At 44.4% G+C, this 21398-nt stretch overlaps 1 protein-coding gene across 1 annotated transcript in view; it reads left to right on the top strand.

The window, feature by feature from the left end:
• Positions 1-21398, top strand: part of LOC138581134 (arf-GAP with SH3 domain, ANK repeat and PH domain-containing protein 1-like) — a 1625721-nt gene that overhangs the window by 630851 nt on the left and 973472 nt on the right. Inside the window, exon 8 of the mRNA XM_069652230.1 lies at positions 6087-6162. Coding sequence (XP_069508331.1) covers positions 6087-6162 — 76 coding nt within the window. The remainder of the gene's footprint in view (positions 1-6086; positions 6163-21398) is intronic.

Below are 21398 nucleotides of genomic sequence, written 5' to 3'. Positions count from 1 at the left end.
CTTTAAAATCTGCAAGGAGCTGGCCAATCCTGCTGCAGTCGCTACCTCTCCTATCCCTCCCAGGCCATCTGCATGGCCCTGGCTTCTCATTTTCTCTCTATAACTCGGGACATCCTTTCCTCTCTCTCTCTTCCTCTCCCCCTCCTCCCTCTACTCCCTGGTCTTCCTCTGGCCCTTATTTGGCCACCTCTCCTCCCTCCTTCTCTGCCTTTCTACTGTTCTCCTTAGACGGGTTTTCTAGACATGTCCGATCTATGAAAGTCTCGTCAAAACCGGTTCACCCCTGTTCCTCCTAAACCATCAAGGCCCACATTGACACCCTGGCTCCTGCTCTGGATGACTTCTGCAACCACTCCTTCACCACTGGAGTATTCCCCTCCACCCTGAAGCACTCCCTTGTGCACCCTCTTCTTAAGAAACCCTCTTCTGACCCGTCCTGCCCGGCTAACTATCATCCAATCTCCATCACTACTTTCCTAGGCAAACTCCAGGAAAAGCTGGCCATCTCCAAGCTTAATCTTCAGTCTGAATCTGTTGGTTGTCTCCATGACCATCAGTCTGGCTTCAGAGCTGCCAGAAGCACAGAAACTGCTCTCCTGAACATCCGTGAAGACCTGCTCTCCAACCTTGATTCAAACACCATGTGTCCTCCTCTTACTTGATCTCTCTTCTGCCTTTGACACAGTCAACCATGCCATTCTGCTGAACCATCTCCGTGATAATCTGGGTATCACCGATCAGACCCAGGCTTGGCTGACCTCCTTCCTCTCTGATCGACCCTCCCAGGTCCAACTTGGGTCCTTCCTCTCCTCTATCTCTAGTGTTCCCCAGGGGTCTAACTTCTCTCCCTGGCTGTTCAACCAATACCGAGCACTTCTTGCCCACCGCATTGCCGCTCTCTGCCCCAACTTTCAGTGCTATGCGGATGACACTCAACTCATTTTCAGGCTCCCTGCTGCCACCTCTTCTCCCTCTCTCATCTCTGATTGCCTGTCCGCCATCCAGGAGTGGTGTGCCGCCAATGATCTCTGCCTTAATGCCAGTAATACGAAGATTCTCCTCATCGGCACATCCGCTCCCTCCTTTCCTGTCACTCTCTGGCCGGCCTCTTTTGGCCCTCTTCCTTCTCCTACCTGTGAGGCTAAAAACCCTGGTGGTCATCTTCGATTCCACACTTTCCTTCTCTCCTCACATCTCTGATGTCTCTAAGAAGTCACACTACCAGCTGCACCTCCTCAGAGGCATTCTTCCTTTCCTCTCCTTATCCCAGAAGCTCACTGTCTCCAGAGCTCTGGTTCTCTCTAGGCTGGACTATTGCAACAGCCTCTTTCTTAATCTGCCTGCCTCTACTCTCCGCCCTCTGCAACTCATCCAAAACAGGACTGCGAGACTATTCCTTGGCTTCAAGGCCAGGGATTATATCTCTCCAGGACTGAAATCTCTGCACTACTCCCAGTGGCGGTGAGGATTACGTTCAAAGCCCTCTGCATTGTCCACAAGGCCTTCTGGGGCCTCAATACCTTCAACTCAACTTCCTAAATATTTTCCTTCTCGAGCTCTTTGCTCATCCGCCTCCAACTCCCTCAGGGTTAGTCGCTTCTGCAAGCCGCATGTTGGTGGTAGATCTCTTTCTTCTGCTGGGGCCTCCCTCTGGAACAGCCTCCCTGCCTCTCTGAAACTTGATGAGAACCATCTATGGTTCCGGAAGCACCTCAAGACCTTCCTCTTGGCTTCTGCTTTCTCTCCTCCTCTCTCCTGGCTGAATCTGAAACTGGCTACCCGGCTACCCTTCTGCTCTCTGGCCCAGGTCCCCTCCCTGCCAGTTGCACACCTGCACTGCCCCCCTGGCAACCCTTGCACTCGAGGACTGTTTCTTTTTCCATACAGCCCCTACTACCACTTGACACCTGATGTCTGCACTTACCCGTGCACTTGCCACCAGCTGGCTGCACTTTTATTTACTATTTATTGTCTCTATTTATTTTACTGTTATCCTATGTACTGCACTGCCCTCTCCCCTTTCCCCCCACACGTTTCCCCTTCCCCTGCACTTGCGCGATCTCAATGTCACTGTCTCTGTTTTCCCTCTGTTTCCCCTCCCTTGCCTTGTCGTGCCTTGAAACACTTGTGCATAGGCGTGCTATAAATGCCATATATCATATCATATAAATTATCATATCATCCCCCACCTACTAATAAATATATTGTGATTAATCCCCAAACTGCCATTAGGGAGCATATGTTGACATCTAGGACGATGAAGAGGTAGGGAGTAGTGAGGATCAATTTCCAGGAGGTTTAATACCCACGTCCTTGAAGTCTTTCAGAAAGCAACTACTTAATGACTGACAAGAGAAAGAATAATGGAGTAATGAGAATCAGGACAACCGGGTGACCAATGCAGCAGTCTAATTGTTGGCAAATTAGTATGCAAGCTATGAAGTTCAAATACGACCCTGCTGCATCTGATTAGGAGGAGGAGGAGAGAGGAGAACTGCAAACACCGATCTGCCTCGCAACCCATCATACCGCTGAGCACCATGCTGAAGGCAAGCATGTCGTGGCAGGCAACCTGAGGGTGAATCCGATATGGGAATGGAGACACCAGGGTGCAGGCGGTTCACTTCTGAGACAGAGAGAGCATCAGGAACCACGCACCATGAAAGCCGACACAAGGGTGCAGCGATTGATGGTGTGCACATGAAGCCAGTACGCCAAAGCAGGAGAGAGTGGAGAAACTCTGAGAGAACCAGTAAGCCCTGGGAAGGAAAAAGGTTTACAGGGATACTGGTGAGTATATTTTGCTCTGCAGTAGCAACAGAAACAACCAGTGAACATAAAAGGAACAAGTGGGTTACCGGGTGGCCAAATAAAGTTAATCACTACTTGAGTACACACCACGAGGGAAATACCACTGTTATTAAAAAAGTGAGAATATTAACAAATCAAGTTATCCATGGGTTATTAAATACCAAGCTGAAAGAGTGCCTTGCATGCTAAAGTCCTGGCAAACAAGTATGCCAGGTGAAGCAAAGTACAAAGTGTTTGTGTAACAAAGTACTGACAGGAGAGAATACCAGGTCAAGATTGATGTTTATATAATATAATCCTGGTAGGAAAGTGCACTAGGTGAAGTGAAAGTTAGGAATCTGTGTGACCACGCCTGGCTGGAGTGTATCCCAGTTGAAGACCAAATACCGATTGTAAAGAACTTTAAGGAAGGCCATTCCCTATAATAAGTTAATTGACTACAGAGAGTTGATGGGTATATGGACTATCTCCCTGCAACATGGATCTCTCAATCTTGAAAACAGTATGTCTGTCGTACATGTAGAGTACGTAAAGTACACCCTCACCTTATGTTTCAATCGAATTCTGAAGTTATGTACTCTTGTGTTGCGCCAAGCAACCCAAAAAGAACACTCAAGGCTTAATCAGGATCAAAGGTCCTTTTTAATTTGGGTATCAGGCACCATATTCAAGGGGATTGTGTCCTCCGACGTATTCCCCACCTATGACCGGTATGTGCTGTGCTCATTACCTGTCATAGGTGTGGAATACGTCGGAGGAACATCCCATCGAAAGAACGTTACCAGATAAGGTAAGTAACTTGTTCTTCAGTTGCATCCGTATGCCCATCTATGTTGACACGTGTTTCGGGCATCAAGGGCTTTCTCACAACCAGGCTTTGTTACTAAACAAACAATCTCTTAGAAATAAATCACATCCCACTGTTGTTCTTTAAACTTAGTGTCCATTCATATTGAAGATACCTCTCTGTATGCATCAATGGACAAATCCTCCCTCTAGGTAAATCAGTGCTTGTTTTCTCAATCTCCAGTTTGTTCCCCTCCCCATCAACCACATCCGTATTTCATAATTCCACCCCTGGTTTTTAAGAGGGGTGGTTTTCAACCACCTGACTAAAAAGGTGTGAGGGATGCTGTACTCTTTCTGAAGAAATACTAAATTTGTTTTTATACACTCATTTCTGACTCATCACTGCTACCTTGATGAAAGTTTTATTTGAATATTTTTGATTCAAGGCGACCATTTTAAGATTTTGGGTGATTGAATTCTGATTATTTTGATGATCTTTCCAATTATTTTGACAATTTCAAACATGACATATTCATTTTTAAGTTTCTGATAGAACATGCTCCTTTTTACAAACTGCATGGTGTCTATCAGATCTTTCATAGTGATGCACCACTTAATTTAATTTCTATACATTTTAAGTATTTTTCTCTACATTATAAATGCATGTATTTCTTTTGTCTGCAATTGCAGCCATTCTCCAGAGGTGAGAGACGATGCTTCGCCTAAATATTCCCTTTCCATGTCACTACTTTTCAAAGTAAATTGTCTTGGACTGCATATTCTCAATGACCTTTCACCTTGACTAATCCAGGGAGGATGTCTGGTCACAGTGCATCTGAATGTCATTCACCTTCTGTTAACCTTTCCTGCGTAATACATTTTTTATATTGAAGGATGATAAACTGTGTTGCAAATTCTCTTTTGAAATTGAAGCCTTGTGTTCATTGGCGAGTGTTTGAAGTGTATGTATTGTGCATATCTTTTGAAGCATATGCTTTGCATACAATGGGGAGCATTTTGTTGTGGTGTACTAACCTAACAGTGACACATAATTATGTTCTAACTGGTTCCAACCGGACGGTTAAACTTGGTACTCTTCATGTATCTGATTCTGAATTTCTGGGCTAAGCCATGCTTAGAAATGTACAGACAGAAAGTGTTTCCAGTTCTGTTTCTCAGCCGTTTTGAATTACAATGTTAATCACCAGATCCAGGCATGTCATTCTACATCTCTAATGCAAGAACTCCAAGTACGTAGATATGCGAGAATGCATTGAAATCATGCAGTCTAGAAAATACATGTCGTTTTCTATGTCACACAATTTTAATTTTCAATGTCCTGTGCTGGATCTTTGAGGCTCAGGAAATCACACATTGCTGAAAGAAAATCTGCAATGGCATTCTGCTGAAACATGATAGTGAGCAAAATGTTCAGTCTGACAAATGTCCTTTTGATTGTGACAGTAAGCAAGAGGCAAAAATCTCCAAGAAGTGCTAGTCAGTGCATGTCATTTCTCTTGCTCTTGCCAGGAAGGCCTTATACATTTTATTTATTCTAGGCCTCATTTGTCTTTTAAAATCCATGGCAAACTGTTATGCAAAGGAATAGAAGGCAGATTGAGTGACTTGTGCAACTGAGCCCATCTTAACCAGGAGCTACTTGTACCCTTGAAAGTGTAAACATTCTGCATGCTCATTCTGCATGCTCATTTGCAAAATCGTCCTCTCGCCACTTGTCTCTGTGTTCATCAACTGAATGGGTCACTTTAGACTTCCTCTGCTCCCCTGGGTGGGCTTACCTCTGCTTCCTATTTGTGTTGCCAACCAGGCAGGGTTGTTGGAGAGCTGACTGACATCAACAAGAGAAGTGCCTTTGCAGTAAGCAGACAACACACTTAAAAAAAAAAAAAACATTCTCTCATAGATAATTACTGATACTCGGTTTCCTGTGCACAATTGGTCAACATTGTTGTAGTGGATAATGGGCCAGCCAGGTGGGAATCCCTGGCAAAATGGAAAGGAGCCTCTGTGGAGAACCCAGGTGTTGATAGGGAAATGGCCCTACCCACAGGTTCTCCTCTGTCTTGGTGAAAAACGCTCAGTACAGGTTCACATATTTAGCCCTGCTTTTATTTTACAGTAATTCTATTTTGAAGGCACCATTGCGAAATTCCCTGTTTGATCTGTCACTTAATAAACTGTTTACTCATTTTCCACTAGCCCATTCCATTAACTCACTCTTAATGTTATCCACTCACCAATAACCTTGCTGAGAAAATCACTCAGTGACTTGCTCATTCGCAAACTCGTCCTCTCGCCACTTGTCTCTGTGTTCATCAACTGAATGGGTCACTTTAGACTTCCTCTGCTCCCCTGGGTGGACTTACCTCTGCTTCCTATCTGTGTACCAGGGTAATGTACAGAGAGAAATGCATCTTTAGGTGCCTGGAAGCTGAGACCATTGCTCTAATTGTTTCTTGTGTTAGTTTTTTCCAGGAATGCTTAAAAACAACGGAGCAACTTAAGCTGTACATAGAAAAACTAACCACAGAACTACAGAGTGTGAGTATATATTTAAGCATTACGACAAAACAATAGAAATATTTACCATTGTATTTTTCATAATCTGGGTCACAATGGCTGGAGGGCCTGGTAATTGTACTTTAGACACACCACATTACAGGCCAAGAGAAACATTTGAAAGCTGTGCTGCTAGTGTTGTTAGGTGACAGAGGCTGGTTTAAACCAATTGTGCCTGGTTTGGGAGGTGGGTCATGAGTCTCTTAAAAGAGCTGGATTCCAGCAGCTGCCATTAATGACAGGGTATACCAGAAGAACAACCCATATAGCCAACTGCTTGATTTTATTTTGTATTATTGATAACGCCCTCCAGATAGGTTGAGCTGCATTTAGGCGCAGATCATAACCTATAAAGTTGATAGTATACCAGGTACATCCCCAGGTCCAGGTCACTGGAACACGTGGGTTTTAAGAGCTTTCCGAAATAGAATTAAAGAGGATTTGTGTCTTTCGAGGGGCAGTGAGTTCCAAAGACGTGGCCCATAGAATGGAACTCGTCTGTTGCCCTAAGAACACAAGATTGTGGAACCACAAGTGCACACGATCTTGTCCTCAGATCTAAATGATCTGGCGGGGTGGTAGTGGGAGAGCTTATTGCCCAAATAAGAAGGTGCCAGTGCATTTATACACTTGAAAACCAAGCATAGAATCTTAAAATGTATCCTTTATTCCACTGCAACCAGCATAAGGAGCAGCAGAGGTTAGAGACAGGAGTACATTTTTATATTATGAAATCCAGTCTGACTGCTGCATTTTGTGCAACCTGGCAAATCTGCAGCTGATAGTTTGGGATGCCCGCCAGGGTAGCATTGGCAAAATTCAATGTTGAATTTACCAATGATCCCACCACTACTGGGATATCTAGTGGAGCAAGGTATGGGAGGACTGGTCGCAATAGTCAAAGAATGTAGTATATTGAGCGAACTTTAGTACTGACCTGGTAATCACTGCTCATGTTGGTCTGCCATTCGCAAATTATGTTCTTTACTTTAGTAGCACAGCGAGTTGGAAGGCCGCACAGAGAAGGGGAGTGAATAGTCCTGGTGGGGAGCTTAGAGAGTTGTTGGGAACACAGCAGTATTATATCCGTTTTAATAGATTTTAAGAGTAGTTTGAGTCATCCAGCTTGCGATCTCGTATGTGCATTGAACAATAGCGGAAGGCTACACAGCAGAATCATTAACTCGCAGATATAGCTGCATATCATCTGCTTAGAAGTGGTACAACATCTCAAATTTTGATAAAATATTAGTTGGAGCTGCATATAAATATCAAAACAAAATAGTAGGAAATAAGGAAGATCCCTGTGGGACTCTGCAATGCACTGGGTCATCCTTTGACACATGATTACCTAGTTTCATGCATTGGTGACGTTCCATCAAAAAGGCCCAACACCAAACCAGTGCATGTTCAGATATACCCACCACTGTGGTGAGTCTGGCTAACATATTGTCGAAGTCCACTGTATCAAAGGCCGCCAAATCAAAAATGAAATCTGACTGCTGAAAGTCCTGTTTGTTGGGTGGGGTTTTTTTGCCCCACTTTTTCCCCCAATATGTAAACTGATTGAGAGCATTTATTTTATTAATGAAGAAAGTGTATTTATTACATGTCACACAGATCCACAACTCGCATACCATTAAACATGATTACAGTGATCCATTGAGGTTAACAAATACTTGAGAGAAATACAAATAATGTATACACCATACATGTAAATACACTATATATAGAGTGTTGGGTAAACGACAGTTCTGGTATACAATCCTATATGAGCATAAAAAGACTGAGGAAATAAATAAAAGAATGGAAACTGAATTCTCTTCCCTGCTTTACGTTTAGGGAAAACTCGCACATCCTGTTTTTACCTCCCTTATTTTGTGGGACCGCTTGCGGTTAAATGGTCATGGAACATTGGCTATCAATGTGTGGCAATGCAGCCTGCATCTTGAATGCACGGTATAGTGCAAAGACTGATACCTGTGCAGCCTTCCACAGTTTACCATAGCATGTCATTCTCTTTGTGCCTGGCACTTCCGGCATCTGGGCTTCGGCGGGTGCTTGACTTGATCATATGTGGTGCCACATTACCACCTTAGGAGCACCTATCCCTTCAAAGGAATTGATGAAGCGAGGTACTGGGAGGCTGGCAGCATGTGTACATGCTAGGCTCCACTCACACAGATGCAGAATGCATACAAACGGGGGGAAAGGCACAAGACTCGAACCAAGAAGGATAACTCTAGTAGCCCTCTCAGAGTCTGCAAACACATACAGCTTAAATCATTTAGACTAAAGGAGTCCTCCCCGAGGGCAGGACCAGTGTATGGAAAGCAGATAACTCCACCCATATGGAGGGACTAGCCAACCCCAAGTCTGACCTCAGAACTAGGAACCACCCCCAGGGGAATGGCCCATCAGCCAATCCCCATAGAACCTACAATGAGAGACACACCTGACTTCCCTTAGGCAAGGGAGGCTGGAAGGGAGCCCAAGGCCATATTAAAGGAAAGTCCTCTGGAAGACGGCAGTCTGAGGTCAGAGAAGGAGTTTATTTGGAGATGGACAAGGAGCTGGAGCGGGAGACAGGAGGTGATATCCCGGAGGATGTGAAAAGAAGAACCTTGGAAACTGCTCGAAGCACGAATAGGAGGCTAGAGGACAGTCTGAGGAGTGGGGGCCTGTGTGGATGGATATAGAGAGCTAGAAAGAGGGAGGGAAACACACACTGGTAGACTGGGGAGAAAAGGACACAAACTGGGAAGAGGGAGATGACAGTTTGCTCTTGTTACAGAGGGATTTGAAAAGGAGATGGGGAGAGAAGCTAAGGAGGAAGCAGTGAGAGAAGCTGAATAGTTAGTGGTGAAGAGAGCTAAGGAGGAAATGGTGAAAATTGAGCCCCCTTCCTCCCCAAGTGATTTGAAATAGTTATAAAAATGATATGCAGTTCTTGGGCTTGGGAATATTATGAACTGTGGGGACTGGCGCCCAGTGGGAATGTCGTTAACAAAATAAAACATGGAAAGAGATTTTTTTTATTTAAATCTTGCCTACTCATCATGACATCACCACTAGTGTTTATTATTTTTTCTTAAATCCCATTAGACGTTTATTAAGGCTCCCCCCTCTCCTATTGACATCATGCATTGCTGGTTGTTATAATCTGGACTGTGTAGATGCACCCAAATTACTGACAATGAACATTTGGTTTACCTCGTGTGATGAGGCAAGGCCACCGGTTTTGTGACAAACCAGCATGGGCAATGGAATGTTCTTCTATAGTTAAAGGTGTCATGCGGATGGAGGTCCGAGGTTCCACACCGCTCGCCTGAGCAGGAAATAACCACGAGGCGCATGTGTGCTGCCATGATTCACCTGGAGGCGGTTTGCAATGTGACACCTTATGAACATGGACGTAAAGGGGGGGACTAATCCCTTAAACACATTTCCATTGTTCTAAGGAAGGTGGGAATAATGCACCGGAAGACCCAGTAAGTTCCTTTCTACTTTGTGGGTCTCGAGCATCAATAATTTATTAAAGGAGAACACCTGGAGTTTGGAGCAGGGTAGTGGGTTAGGAAAGGGTTAATTCTAGGGTGCCATCCGTTTGCCTTGCAGGCCTAACTGAAAGGTTTCTTTTTGACGTTAACAATGGAGGACGAAGAGGAGTAAGTGGTGAGAGGAAAAATGAAGGAGGGGTTGAAGAAGCCAATATAGATATACTATAGGAGGAGATGCTTATAGGGAAGATCGTGAATGGTTAGGAATCTATGAAAGAGAAGGCTAACCAAAGTGAACAGCTTAAGCAGAGAAGCCCCAGAAATATGGTAGGTGAGGAGGAGGAGGAGGAAGAAGAGGAGGAGGAAAGGAAGATCAAAGAGAGAAAATAAGAGCAAGACGAGATTGAGTGATGACATAAGGAGATGTGTGGGATGAGTAGAGGAACGTGCCAGAGATGAAGCACATTGACATAGAAAAGGAGGGAAGGAATAAGACAAGGTCCCCAGGTACAAGCTCATGGTGAATCGTCAAGGAGACAAGAGCGGTTGGATTGGGAGTGTAGAGGAAAAGATGAATGCCTCGGCAGGAAGTCACGCCCCCATTCTGCCTATATGTTGAAAGCCGTAAATTGCAACATGCGCAAAACCATTGATGGTGCCTATTCCATGAAGAGCCTTTGAGACAAGGTATCAGTTGAGAAGACCCTGTGTGATATACCCTCGCAGAGATGACAATCTCTTGGAGGAGGTCCCTGAAGGAATATGAAGATGACAAGAAATAAGCATGACACACTGAGAAGAATGGTCAAAGAAGAAAATGCATAGACCTTAAAGAATCTGATGATGAAGTAAAGAATTGAGAAGACTTTCATATGCGGAATGAAGATTGCACGTGTGAAGAGAACTGCAGAACATGCAAGCAGTTTTATAACTGTACAGATGCTGTAATGAAAGTAGATTAAGTAATCATAAAGGCTGGCAATACATAGTGGATAGACTGCAGGCCGTTCCGCCATTATATAGAATTCTGGACATCAGTGTCACATATTTAGTAAGCTCAGACCTGTGACGAAAGAAGAATCAGAGGGCTGTGTGTCGCAGTAATAAAACAGCTGAAGATCGAGGAAAGGGCTGGAATAGCTGTCTGGCCTGTTGTCAAAGGATGAAGTGGCCAAAAAAACACTTATCTATCCTTTAAGAACAAGTGAACGTGAGTAGCTGAATAAGCCCTTGTTAAGGTGGGAGGAAAGAACACCATGAGTGCCAAGTTTATTAATTCAAGACAAATAAATGCTGCAAAAAAGGCCGAAATACGGTCTCCTGTCACATGAGTCAAGGATAAAAATAGGAGTGGATGTGCAGACCTGAGCTACGATAAGGTTGAGCCTATACTCCCTTTTATTCTCAGGAGCAGAGATACTTTGCAAGGCCAAGTTCAAAGACAATCTGAATGGCAGAAGGCATGAAAAGATGTAGGGTTAATTGGGTGGGGAGACAGTCAAGTCCACCCACCAGCACCTGGGGTACAAGCTTATGTTCTGCTAGTGAGCCAAATGTTCCAGAAGGACACAAGCGTGCCAACCAATTGTAGAAGGCCATCTAACGAAGGGCTTTATAGTTTGAGAGCCAATGGTGTACAGTGTTTCTAGTAACTGATGAAGTTGCACTAGGAGTGGGCATAAATTGTCCACCTGACCGTAGAGACCCAATCACAACCCGATCCCTCAAAGAAAGTATACTTGGATGTTCCCATTGAACCTATCACAATCCCACGTAGGGTTTCTTAGTTTGCCGCGTAGTATGACGTCACTTATGATTAATTATTTGTACTTGAGTGTGTTTTTTATACAATATGATTGAGAGCACGATTGAACGTCTGCTGATGTCTGTTGTAACTCCCGGTTTTAGACAATTTAACAGTCGAAGGAGACATTTTGCCAACTTCCTGAGTCTGTCTTATTATTTGGTGTAAGAGTTATTCTGCATCCCCATCCATGTATGACATGTTACTGATTTAAAAGGGCCTATTCGTGGGTTCAGGCATCTGTAGAACCAAGACCTTGTGAGGGGAGGTGGTAATAAGGCTAGCACGAACCATGTGAAGTCCTTAGGTGGCATCTTGTTTTCCTGTGCCTCTGGCCCCTAGTTTAGGGCCAGCTCCAGTGTGACTCACACTATAGTACAATAATCAGGACTCAGTGCAGGCATGAGACCAAGGAGGAGCAGGTTCTCTCTCTAGCTGCATATGAACATCTCCAGAGGTTAGAATATTAGAGACTGAGCCTGATGGGGAGGGACCCAGAGGAGCTGCAAGAGGAATAATGAGGCATTTTATCTGGGGTTTTGTTTGAGGTAACCTACACCTATTCATCACATCTGTTGCAGCGCAATACCTGGCTAAATAAGAATTGAAGTCATTTTATTGTTCACACTTCTGAACCTCCCTGAGGCACCCTCCCTTTTTCCGGGGTTTTGTTTGGGGTAACCTGCACCTATTCATCACATCTGTTGTGGCGCTACTCCCGGTCAAATAAGAACTGAAGACATTTTATTTTTCACACTTTTGAACCTCCCTGAGGCACCCTCACTTTTAGGTTTCTCTAAGAACTGGCCATAACCCTGTGAACAAATATCCTGATAAACATGTGGCCCTCAGGGAGTGTATTTGATTTTCCTTAGTAAGCTTCCCATGATAAAGAAGTGTGAAGACATTTCATCTGTGTATGGGCTGTGCTTGATCCCACTCAGCTTCGTGACATGGCTCACGTAATGCAACTACACTAGAAGAGTGTGGATCCCTGCGCTGCAACAACAGTGTGACATGATTATCTGTGGAACTCTGCTACTCTAGTTTAGTAAGGAGCTCTGCACTGCACGAGGGTCTCTATTACTCAATTACACTAGTACACTGGTAAGGTGGCTCAACGGGTTAAACCCTTGTTGTTGTGATCTGTTTGATCTGCAGGTCACAGGTTCGCAGCAAGGTCAACTCAGCCTTCCATCCTTCTGAGATCAATAAATGAGTACCAAATTCGATTGGGTAGTAATAGTAATCTATGTAAATATGTCCCATGTCAAGCGCTTTAGATTAAAGCGCTATATAAAAAAATATATATATAGTACAGCACTGATCCTTGAACTTCAGCAGGAGTTGGGCATGATGGCCCATGTGGCTCTACTGCACATTGAAATGCTGACAACTGCACTGCATTAAGAGTGGATCATGATGGTCTGTTTGCCTCAAAAACACGAGTACGGTGGTGATTCATGCACTGCAGCAGAAGATGGACATCATGGCAATGGGGCTCTACTACACAAACATAATGCAGGCACCTGCACTTCAGCAAGTGTTTGCCATGGCAACCCATATAACTTACCTACTCCAGTATACAAATAGTGCTGACCTCTGCACTGTAGCAAGAGTTGGGCATGCTCATTATTTTATATTACTGGGTGTTACCTAATGCAACCTTTGGTCCTATGATAAAAGCATTAACTTGGGTATGGTTTATAATTATTTTTAACTACCCATCATTCCTTGCTCCCACTTCTTCTCATCGAGTATTGCTCCCACTGACCTTGGAGAATACTGCACCCATTTTCACTCTTTGTCTCTCTCTCTCTCTCTCCCCTGAATTGATACACTGTACTCGGTGGTTACAATAAAGTGGAGAGATGCAGGCTTGCTAAAGTGAAAACTATGACCACAAACATAAAAAGGAATTCCTTTGGCATTTGCACAGCCAAAACGATTTGCTTTGCTAATGTGTGGTGTTGTATATTTGCCATTGAAGGGAATCCTCAATGCGCTCACACCATAATGTCTGCCAGGTTGCCAACCTACATCTTTGCCCAAAGCCATATTTGTGCTTTACTTCTCTGACCTTAACTTATTGTGCGTGCTCCAGAAATCAGCCAGGTCTCATTTGCATACCCATGAAATCTGTTTCTTTGGATTAGACAATGCTGCTTTCTTCCTGTATCTTTGCAACTTTTCACTCAGAATGTGCTACAAAGTGTTGATTGGAGAGAGTGCTTGCAGATGGTTGGATGGATCAACAGTGGTCTAAGAAAAACCTAACTTTGATTTGTTTCAGAAATCGTGCATACAATGACAAGAAATATTGCAGGCTTTTTTACCAAAGGCAATGCACACCACAGCCTCCTTCCCCAAATCCCTGCAACCAGCTTTGTTAAACATTGTGGAAACAATTACACTATCTTCCTAAAACATTAATCTGCAGGTGAAATTGTTCATCTCTGATATAATGCAGTTTCATTCACTATGTTACGCTATGTTGTGTTTCAGGTCTTTCATACTGCTCAAAATCACCACCATAGTGTACACGGAGCACCTGTGCTTGTCTACAATGGTCAGAATGTGCTCTGCCCCCGATATCTAGACCTGCGGATAAAATGGGAGCGATAAGAGGATGGGAAAGAGGGTGTAAATCCAACAGACATAAGCCGGGAAAATTGTTTAAGGGTAAAGGAGTTTTTTGGGATGGATTGGGTCCTTGCAGATCCTTTAAGGTGGAGCACAGATCCGGATTGCAAAAGGGAAGGTATAACATGTACAGAATCAGACAGAAAGAGCAGTAGGTAGTTAAGACTGTGTGCTGTTTGACTGCATGGTGGGCTTGAAATGTGCTCCAGATGCCCAATTAAGTTGTGCTGGCTTCTTGACCCTGGGTACATTTTACAATGTGCCAATGGGGCAAACTCTAAAACCTGACAAAGGGGACTGTCAAGCCTAGAGACCAGGTGTGGCCCAGTCAACAATAGACTGTGAAAGGTGAACGTAGTTGAAGGACAAAGGACTTCTCTGTACCTCTTTCAAAATATGTTGCAAACCCAACGCTCATGAGAGAAATATATTCTTAAAGGTTAGTTACAGTCTAAATTCAAATTCATTAGGCTGACTAATTCACTTAATTCATCATCATTTTTATTATATTATGTAAGGAAAGCATGGTATCAACAGTTAGACAGATGGAAGTGACCACAGTGCAAGAGTGTTTATTGAACTTTATCAAGGATGTGATGAACGCCTATCAAAACTTAAATCTAAAGATGGGAGCAAGCTACGACCATCAAATAATAACGCACTCCTAGTGTAGTCTTGTCAAAATAAAAGGGCCTATACTCAAAAAATAACTATTGACAATCCTGACCGCTAATTTAAAAATAGTGTGGAGAAATGTTCATGAAAACGAAAGAAGTGTTCACAAAATTATAAGTCAGGATGTTCAGGCCGTTGGCCTCCCTTCTCCACGTTTTCAACAGGGGACAAGGCGGTACACTCGAGCATAGCACACTCTTTGGCTTCTTCGGCACAAGGACACAGTTCCATTGCCAACATCTGGGCCTTCTTTCCTAAGTCTCTTAAGTTATCAAAATCTCTTGATTCTGAGAGCCTGATGTACGAAAACAACAAAAAGTTCCTTTACAAATCTTCAAGTCGGGCGATTCACTCTTCACCGTGGATCCCTCTCTTCCAGGCTCAGATCCTCTTCTCCATTGCTTATAGAATATCTTTTCTCGGGTGACTCACGGTTCACCCTGATCCCCCTCAGCCGGGCTCAGATCCCTTTCACACAATTAGTCTCCCTAACTGGGGGTCAGGACCAATTACAGTTCATATTAGCTATTGAAGACTTTCAATGTACACTGGGTTTGGCTTAACTGTTGCAGGACCACTTCGATTTTATAGTTTACAATTTTACGCTCTCATTTGGACCTTCGAATGAGTATCCACGTGGCGCTGGATCACTCTGTATATGGCATCTGCCTTGGTTTAAAATGTTCAGTCACTCCTTGGATATTCAATGATATTTGCGTCGCTCAACACATACGCCTCTCACTCTTCTCTGCAGATTTCTTCATACAATGTTGCCGCTTAAAACTTTAATTCTAACACAGACCGGTCTGCTATCAGCGTCCCTGTGCCAACTTTACTGGAGCGGCTTTGTTTTACAAGCCAAGAACAGTACCACGGCAGCAATCGCTCCTCCCCGCCTCGGCTATCGATGCAGGAGAGCCCTGGGTACCTTCAGCACACAATGCACCTTTCTTCAGCTTTAATTCCTGGTCTTATGTTTCTTATTCTCGAGGGTTTGTGAAAGTAGTGGTTTTCTCCCTCTGAAAAGACCAAGGGAAATTCCCTCCTTGCAACCCTTTCTGGTCTTGCCGTCTTTCTCCTAACTGCCATCTCGGAACTGCTGCTTCTTCATGTGTTCTGCCTTGCTCCAGGGGGTGCTTTCATGCTGAGTGTTAGGGAGAATTCTCATAAATGTGCTAATTCCCTTCACCTTAGAGAACCTCAGAAACTTTGATGGATTTTGAGGACTTGATTTTCTTACCTGGAAAGAGTGTGATCCTTTTCTCCCACTCTTTCATGTATTTTGAGGTGTATTTTACACATCTGTTCTTTGATTATGGAGTTTTAGATAACTCCATAGGCATCATTTTTTCATGTGTGTTACACAGCACCCTCAGTGCAGTGGCACAAGGATGTCTTTTTAGATTTCCCATAGGTTTAAATACCTTCTCTGGGATAAACTACTGTTTCCCAGAGAATGTAAAGTGAAATTGACTTTACTAGTCTTACCAAATGTATAGACCCAACACACACCATCTTACAATGTGCTGGAGGGGTTACATAGTATCCCCTGTGTCTAACTACTCATGTAGCAGTCAAATGCTACCCTTTCCTATTGAAAAGGCTGGTGAAAGTGGTTTTACAACAACCTACCATGATTTTTCCTGACCGCGAACACCGGTAGCTAAAAATCACGGGAGCCATTTTTTCAAGATGGCGCCTTAAGCCCCTATGTTTAAACTGGTCCCGGTCTTCTTTTTTCGCCATTTCTTTTTGGAAAGGTCCTTCTAGTTTTGTCTCTGCGCGCCAAACCAGGTATGGTCCCTTTGGTCGAATGCCTTTGGCGGGCCTCAGGACTGAAGACCGCCTCTGGCGTCTGAGTGTCTGGGGTGGGCAGTAAGTGAGGGAGGTGCCCAAAACTCCCTGTGCTTTGTCTCCTAGGAGACCCAAATGCACTCTGGTGTGATTGGCTGTTTGACTGTCCGCAAGGACAGCCATCCTGCTGGGTGAGTGACAGCTAGGCTGGAATGAAAAGGAGAGAACTGTTTAAAAGGCGACTGAAAGCAGAGTCGACCACTGGAACAAAACAAACGAAGATGAGCTGGAAGAGGAAAGCTGCTGAAAATCCTGGATCTTTGCTTTGCCCGGTGAAGCCCTGCTGCAGGTCGAAATTGCCAAGTTCATCTCGACAGAGAAGCTCCTTCAAGGACAACTTCTTCCTTTTGAGTTGGTGGGACCAGTCAACTCGTGAACCACCTGGATACCATTCTCAAAGCTGGTTAGGATTAACCAGGGGGAAGGACACCAGCTTGTGTGCTTGAAGAACAGCTACTCAAATTGAAGTGACTCCATTTTGTTTGCATTTTCCGACGATCCCGTGCAGTGCAGGAGTCCCCCGACGTCCTCCCTCTTGTCCCCATGACTGAGGTTGAGGAACAGTGAGATCTGCAGGAACTGCCAGGAACCAACGACTTCAGCTGCATTTGTTTCTTCATACTAAGGTGCCAACCCGATTGAGAGAATGCCACTCTCGCGGTGAAAGTTTGTGAAACTTTCCCAACTTGCAGGCCTTATAAGCTTGTGACCCAACAAATGATTCTTTTTCGCCTAAACTACTTCTGAGAACTTTTGCAAAGGCTTACCGTTTGATACCAGAACTGCTCTTTCCTATCCAGAACACTAGCCCATTGACTTTGGCCTAGGCCTAGTGACTTGAATTTAACTCTTCTAGTGAACTGAAACTATTTGCACTGTCTAACAAGTATATGTGATCTATTCTACTTACCTTGTGCCTTTTTGATCACTTCTAAGTAACTGAACTGCCATTTGGCTCCTATTTCAGGGGCGCTCCATCTGTCTAAAATCTTAGAGTTTTGTATTGGAGTGTATTGGTATATAATATTAAGTTGCCTCCTTCTAGTGAAATGTTGTCTAAATGTTTGTGTAATAAATTTATAAGTGTTTTACCAAGAAACCTTGAGTATAAGTGTCTACATGAACCACTGTGATTTGAAAGTCCTCGGTGTAACGTCTTGTACTGCTCACATTCACTCTTGAGATGAGCCTGGCTGCTCCACTCGCTACCTAAAACTGTGTCGTACAGACTTATACCAAAGGTTGGTTTGGCTTACACCTGTAGTCCTAATTGTGTGTGGTGGTCCCAGAGGGTACTGCATGCAATTCTGCCTAACACTCTGCCTTTTATCTGTGTGGGGAAGAGTGATGGAAGTCAGGTATGTACAACTATCAGTAATTGCCTGACTCTGCGTGGCCCTTGTGTAGGGACATGTCCGGTATATGGCTTGGGTGTTAGTCCGTTTTCTCTCACAGTGAACTGTCTGTGAAAAAATGTTTGTTTCGTAAAGAGGGGCAGGGGTTGAGTTCCTAAGTATCCTATGCTACCTGGTAAGAAGGGGGAAAGGTGTTATTGGGAAGGGGATACTGCGTCTCACCCTCCGGTGTCCCACCTCCTCTCCCCAAGGACCCCCATCCAGGTGATCCTCCCGCACTGGTCGACCCCCAGAAACTGGATCCAAAAGCGATGGCCGTGTCCTGGCCACCTGGATGACAGATCCCCGGGGACTGGCGATTGAGACACCGTCAGGTTTCTCACATAATGCATCAAAAGACATAGTGAACATGAAAAGTACAAACATTATGAAAATTGAGCCATGTGAGAAAATGTTATCAATAGAAAGACACCAGGGCACACGTGATGAATCTCAATTAGTGTTAAATGCCTGTTTCAAAATCACAAACATAACAATACATTTAATATGGTCAACCAGTTATGACACACCCTATAAATTTGGAGCACGTCTTATGCCAGACAACTACGTTCGATGACCTATGTGACGAATCCCAGGTTGTCATCACTGCTTCCCATGAGGCCAAGGTGGTGAGGCCGCTACCCGATAGTTCCCCTGGAGGTGGTACTCAACTGGTGGATCTCATGTGAGGGGAACCCCCCCTTTGGGACCAGTGATGACCATATTTTGAGAAGGTGGCATCCCTGCCAATCACCTGACCCTAGACTCGCTCCCTACAACAACTCCACCTCTCCTTGACCTCCTTCCTCTCCACCCCTTCCATCATATTACATGTACTTTTGTAGCCCAGAAAAAGTAGAAAAGTACTGAACCCAGTAAGATCTCTAGTGAGTTAAAATATCATAAATCACTCAGTACTGAGGTGAGGAGGCGCAGAGCAGTACAGAAAACTTACCAGTACCACTTTGCCCATTCTAGTGATTCTCAGCAGCCAATTGGAAGATGCTGTGTTAAAAGAAAAGAAGGACTTGACAAAGTGTCATGCCTGCCCTGGAGGAACTGCAAGATAGAGAATGCTCCAGGAAGAAGAAAGGCAGACCGGGGAGCAAAACAAGGAGGTGGTCGCGGTCAAGCTGGTCCGGTGTGCAAAGATAGCACAGTGAGCAGCAGGGAAGACGCTCCTGGCATCCCCAAAGGTCAGCAGCCATAGAGGGACGGTAATACGCCAACGAGAATGAATCTGACCTCCGGAAAGAAAATAAGGAAGCATGGGCAGAGGAAGCCCCACTACTGATGGCAGGTTCACAGGATTTCCCAAGAACTTTGTGGACCACAAAATAAGGTACGCAGATAAGTGGGGTGGTGCTGTAAAGTGGCAGATACAGTCCCAGGCGGCAAGTAAGCCCATAGAGCGACATCAATGGGTCTGGGACCCTAGCAAAAGTCAAGACATTCAGTAAGGCTAATCGGGTGAATAATACTTGGCAGAACAGTGCAATAAGTTCAGTGGGGTATTGGCAGAAGCCTGCAGTTTGAGTCTGGGACCTGCACCCATATAAAGAGAACTGTAAAAGTGATAGACTGTACACGCAGTACTTGGCAGGCAAGTAAACCTAGTCTGTTACGCCATAGCCTGGGAGTGCATCAGGCCATTCTTCTTTGTAGCAGTGCCTGGTGAGAGGAAACCAGGACTGCCAACCAGGGCCAGGGGCCCACTCCAGTTTGTAAACACATCCTAACTCCTTTTGGTTTTGCAATTGTGCCTCGTGAAAAGGAACCAAGCCTGCCAATATGCATGAGGGGCCTAGGGACAAGAAAGAAGCCTGAGATGGGCCAACAAGGGGGCTGATATTCCCCCAACAATTGTTGAACTTTACAAGAAGCCTGAACAAGGACGGGGATGGGAGATATTCTCCAATACTTCACGGTCAGAAGATTTCAGAACTGTCTTTTGTCCATGGGAAGGCTGCCACTCCCTTTGGGATAGAAATACCCACTTTTCATTTAGTTTAAAAGAGTATGAGGGACAGAGTTAGTATTCTGACATTGGACATTGGGACTTTTGCTTTGGATGTTGTAAGGAAAGCATGGTATCAACAGTAAAACCGGCATAAGTGACCACAGTTCAAAGGTGTTTATTGAACTTCAAATGGGTTTGAAAAATGCCTATCTGATCCTAAATCTAAAGATGGGAGCAAAATACGACTATCAAATAATAAAGCAGTCCTAGTGGTGTCTTGTCAAAATAAAAGGGCCTATACTAATAAACCTATTGCCAATCCTTACCTCTAAATACAAATAGTGTGGGAAACAGTTATACAAAAGAAAAGTGTTCAGGTAATGATGTGTCAGGATATTCAAGCCCTTGGTTTGTCTTCCCCATGTTTTCAGCACAGGACAAGTCGGCAAACTCGAGCTTAGAACAGTCTCTGGCTTCTCTAGCACAAGGGTGCAGTTCAAAACTTCAACATCATGGCCTTCTGTGTCAAAGTCTCTTTGCCATTCAAAGTCTCTTCTTTCAGAGGACCTGATGCAACAAACAAACAATAAAGATCCTTTCCTTTTTGTATTTCACATATACACAATTTTCTTAGGTGATTTACTAACCACCTTGGATCCCCCTCCGCCGGGCTCAGATCCACTTGAACACAATGCTGTCAGGATTTTCATGTATCCAATTTCTCTGGTGATTCACGGTTCACCCTCCCCCTCTGCCGGGTTCAGATCCGCTGTGACACAAATTATTTAATCAGTCTCCCTCTGCCAGGCTTGGAGTACTTTATCTATTGTAACACAAAACTTGCTTTAACCCAAAGCTTGCGATTCATCTACCTCTACCTTTGCCGGGCTCGGACCAGCTTTATCTACTTTGTTATTAACTTTCTTTACTGCATCAACATCAAAGACTTTCGATTGTGCGCAGGATTTTGCTTGACCCGTTGCAGGGCCACTTCAATTCACGATCCTTTGCCACTCTCACTTTTGTCAACTCTCAGCTGGATACCTTCTTACATAGACCTTCGATTGAGCACCCAGGCAGTGCCGGACCACTCTGTCAAAGATATCGTATCTTAAATTCAAAGTTCAATCACTCATCTGCAGTTCAACTTTACTCGCATTGGTTGTCACACACGTTTCATACAATGGCCCTCATTACAACTCAGGCGGTAAGGGGTTTACGGCACCGTAAACAGCGCCGACCCTTACCGCCTGAGTACGAGGTCCCTTAGCGCCATGGCGGACTTAACACCTGCTTTTAGCAGGTGTTAAAATCCATGGGGCTAAGGGACCATGGAGTTAATTACGCCACCGTAATTTACGGTGGCGTAATTAACGCCTTCCCCACTC

The sequence above is a fragment of the Ambystoma mexicanum genome, chromosome 3p (assembly GCF_040938575.1).
Source record: "Ambystoma mexicanum isolate Mex_15411 chromosome 3p, UKY_AmexF1_1, whole genome shotgun sequence".
Lineage (NCBI taxonomy): Eukaryota > Metazoa > Chordata > Amphibia > Caudata > Ambystomatidae > Ambystoma > Ambystoma mexicanum.
This window is presented reverse-complemented; position numbering and strand designations above follow the sequence as displayed.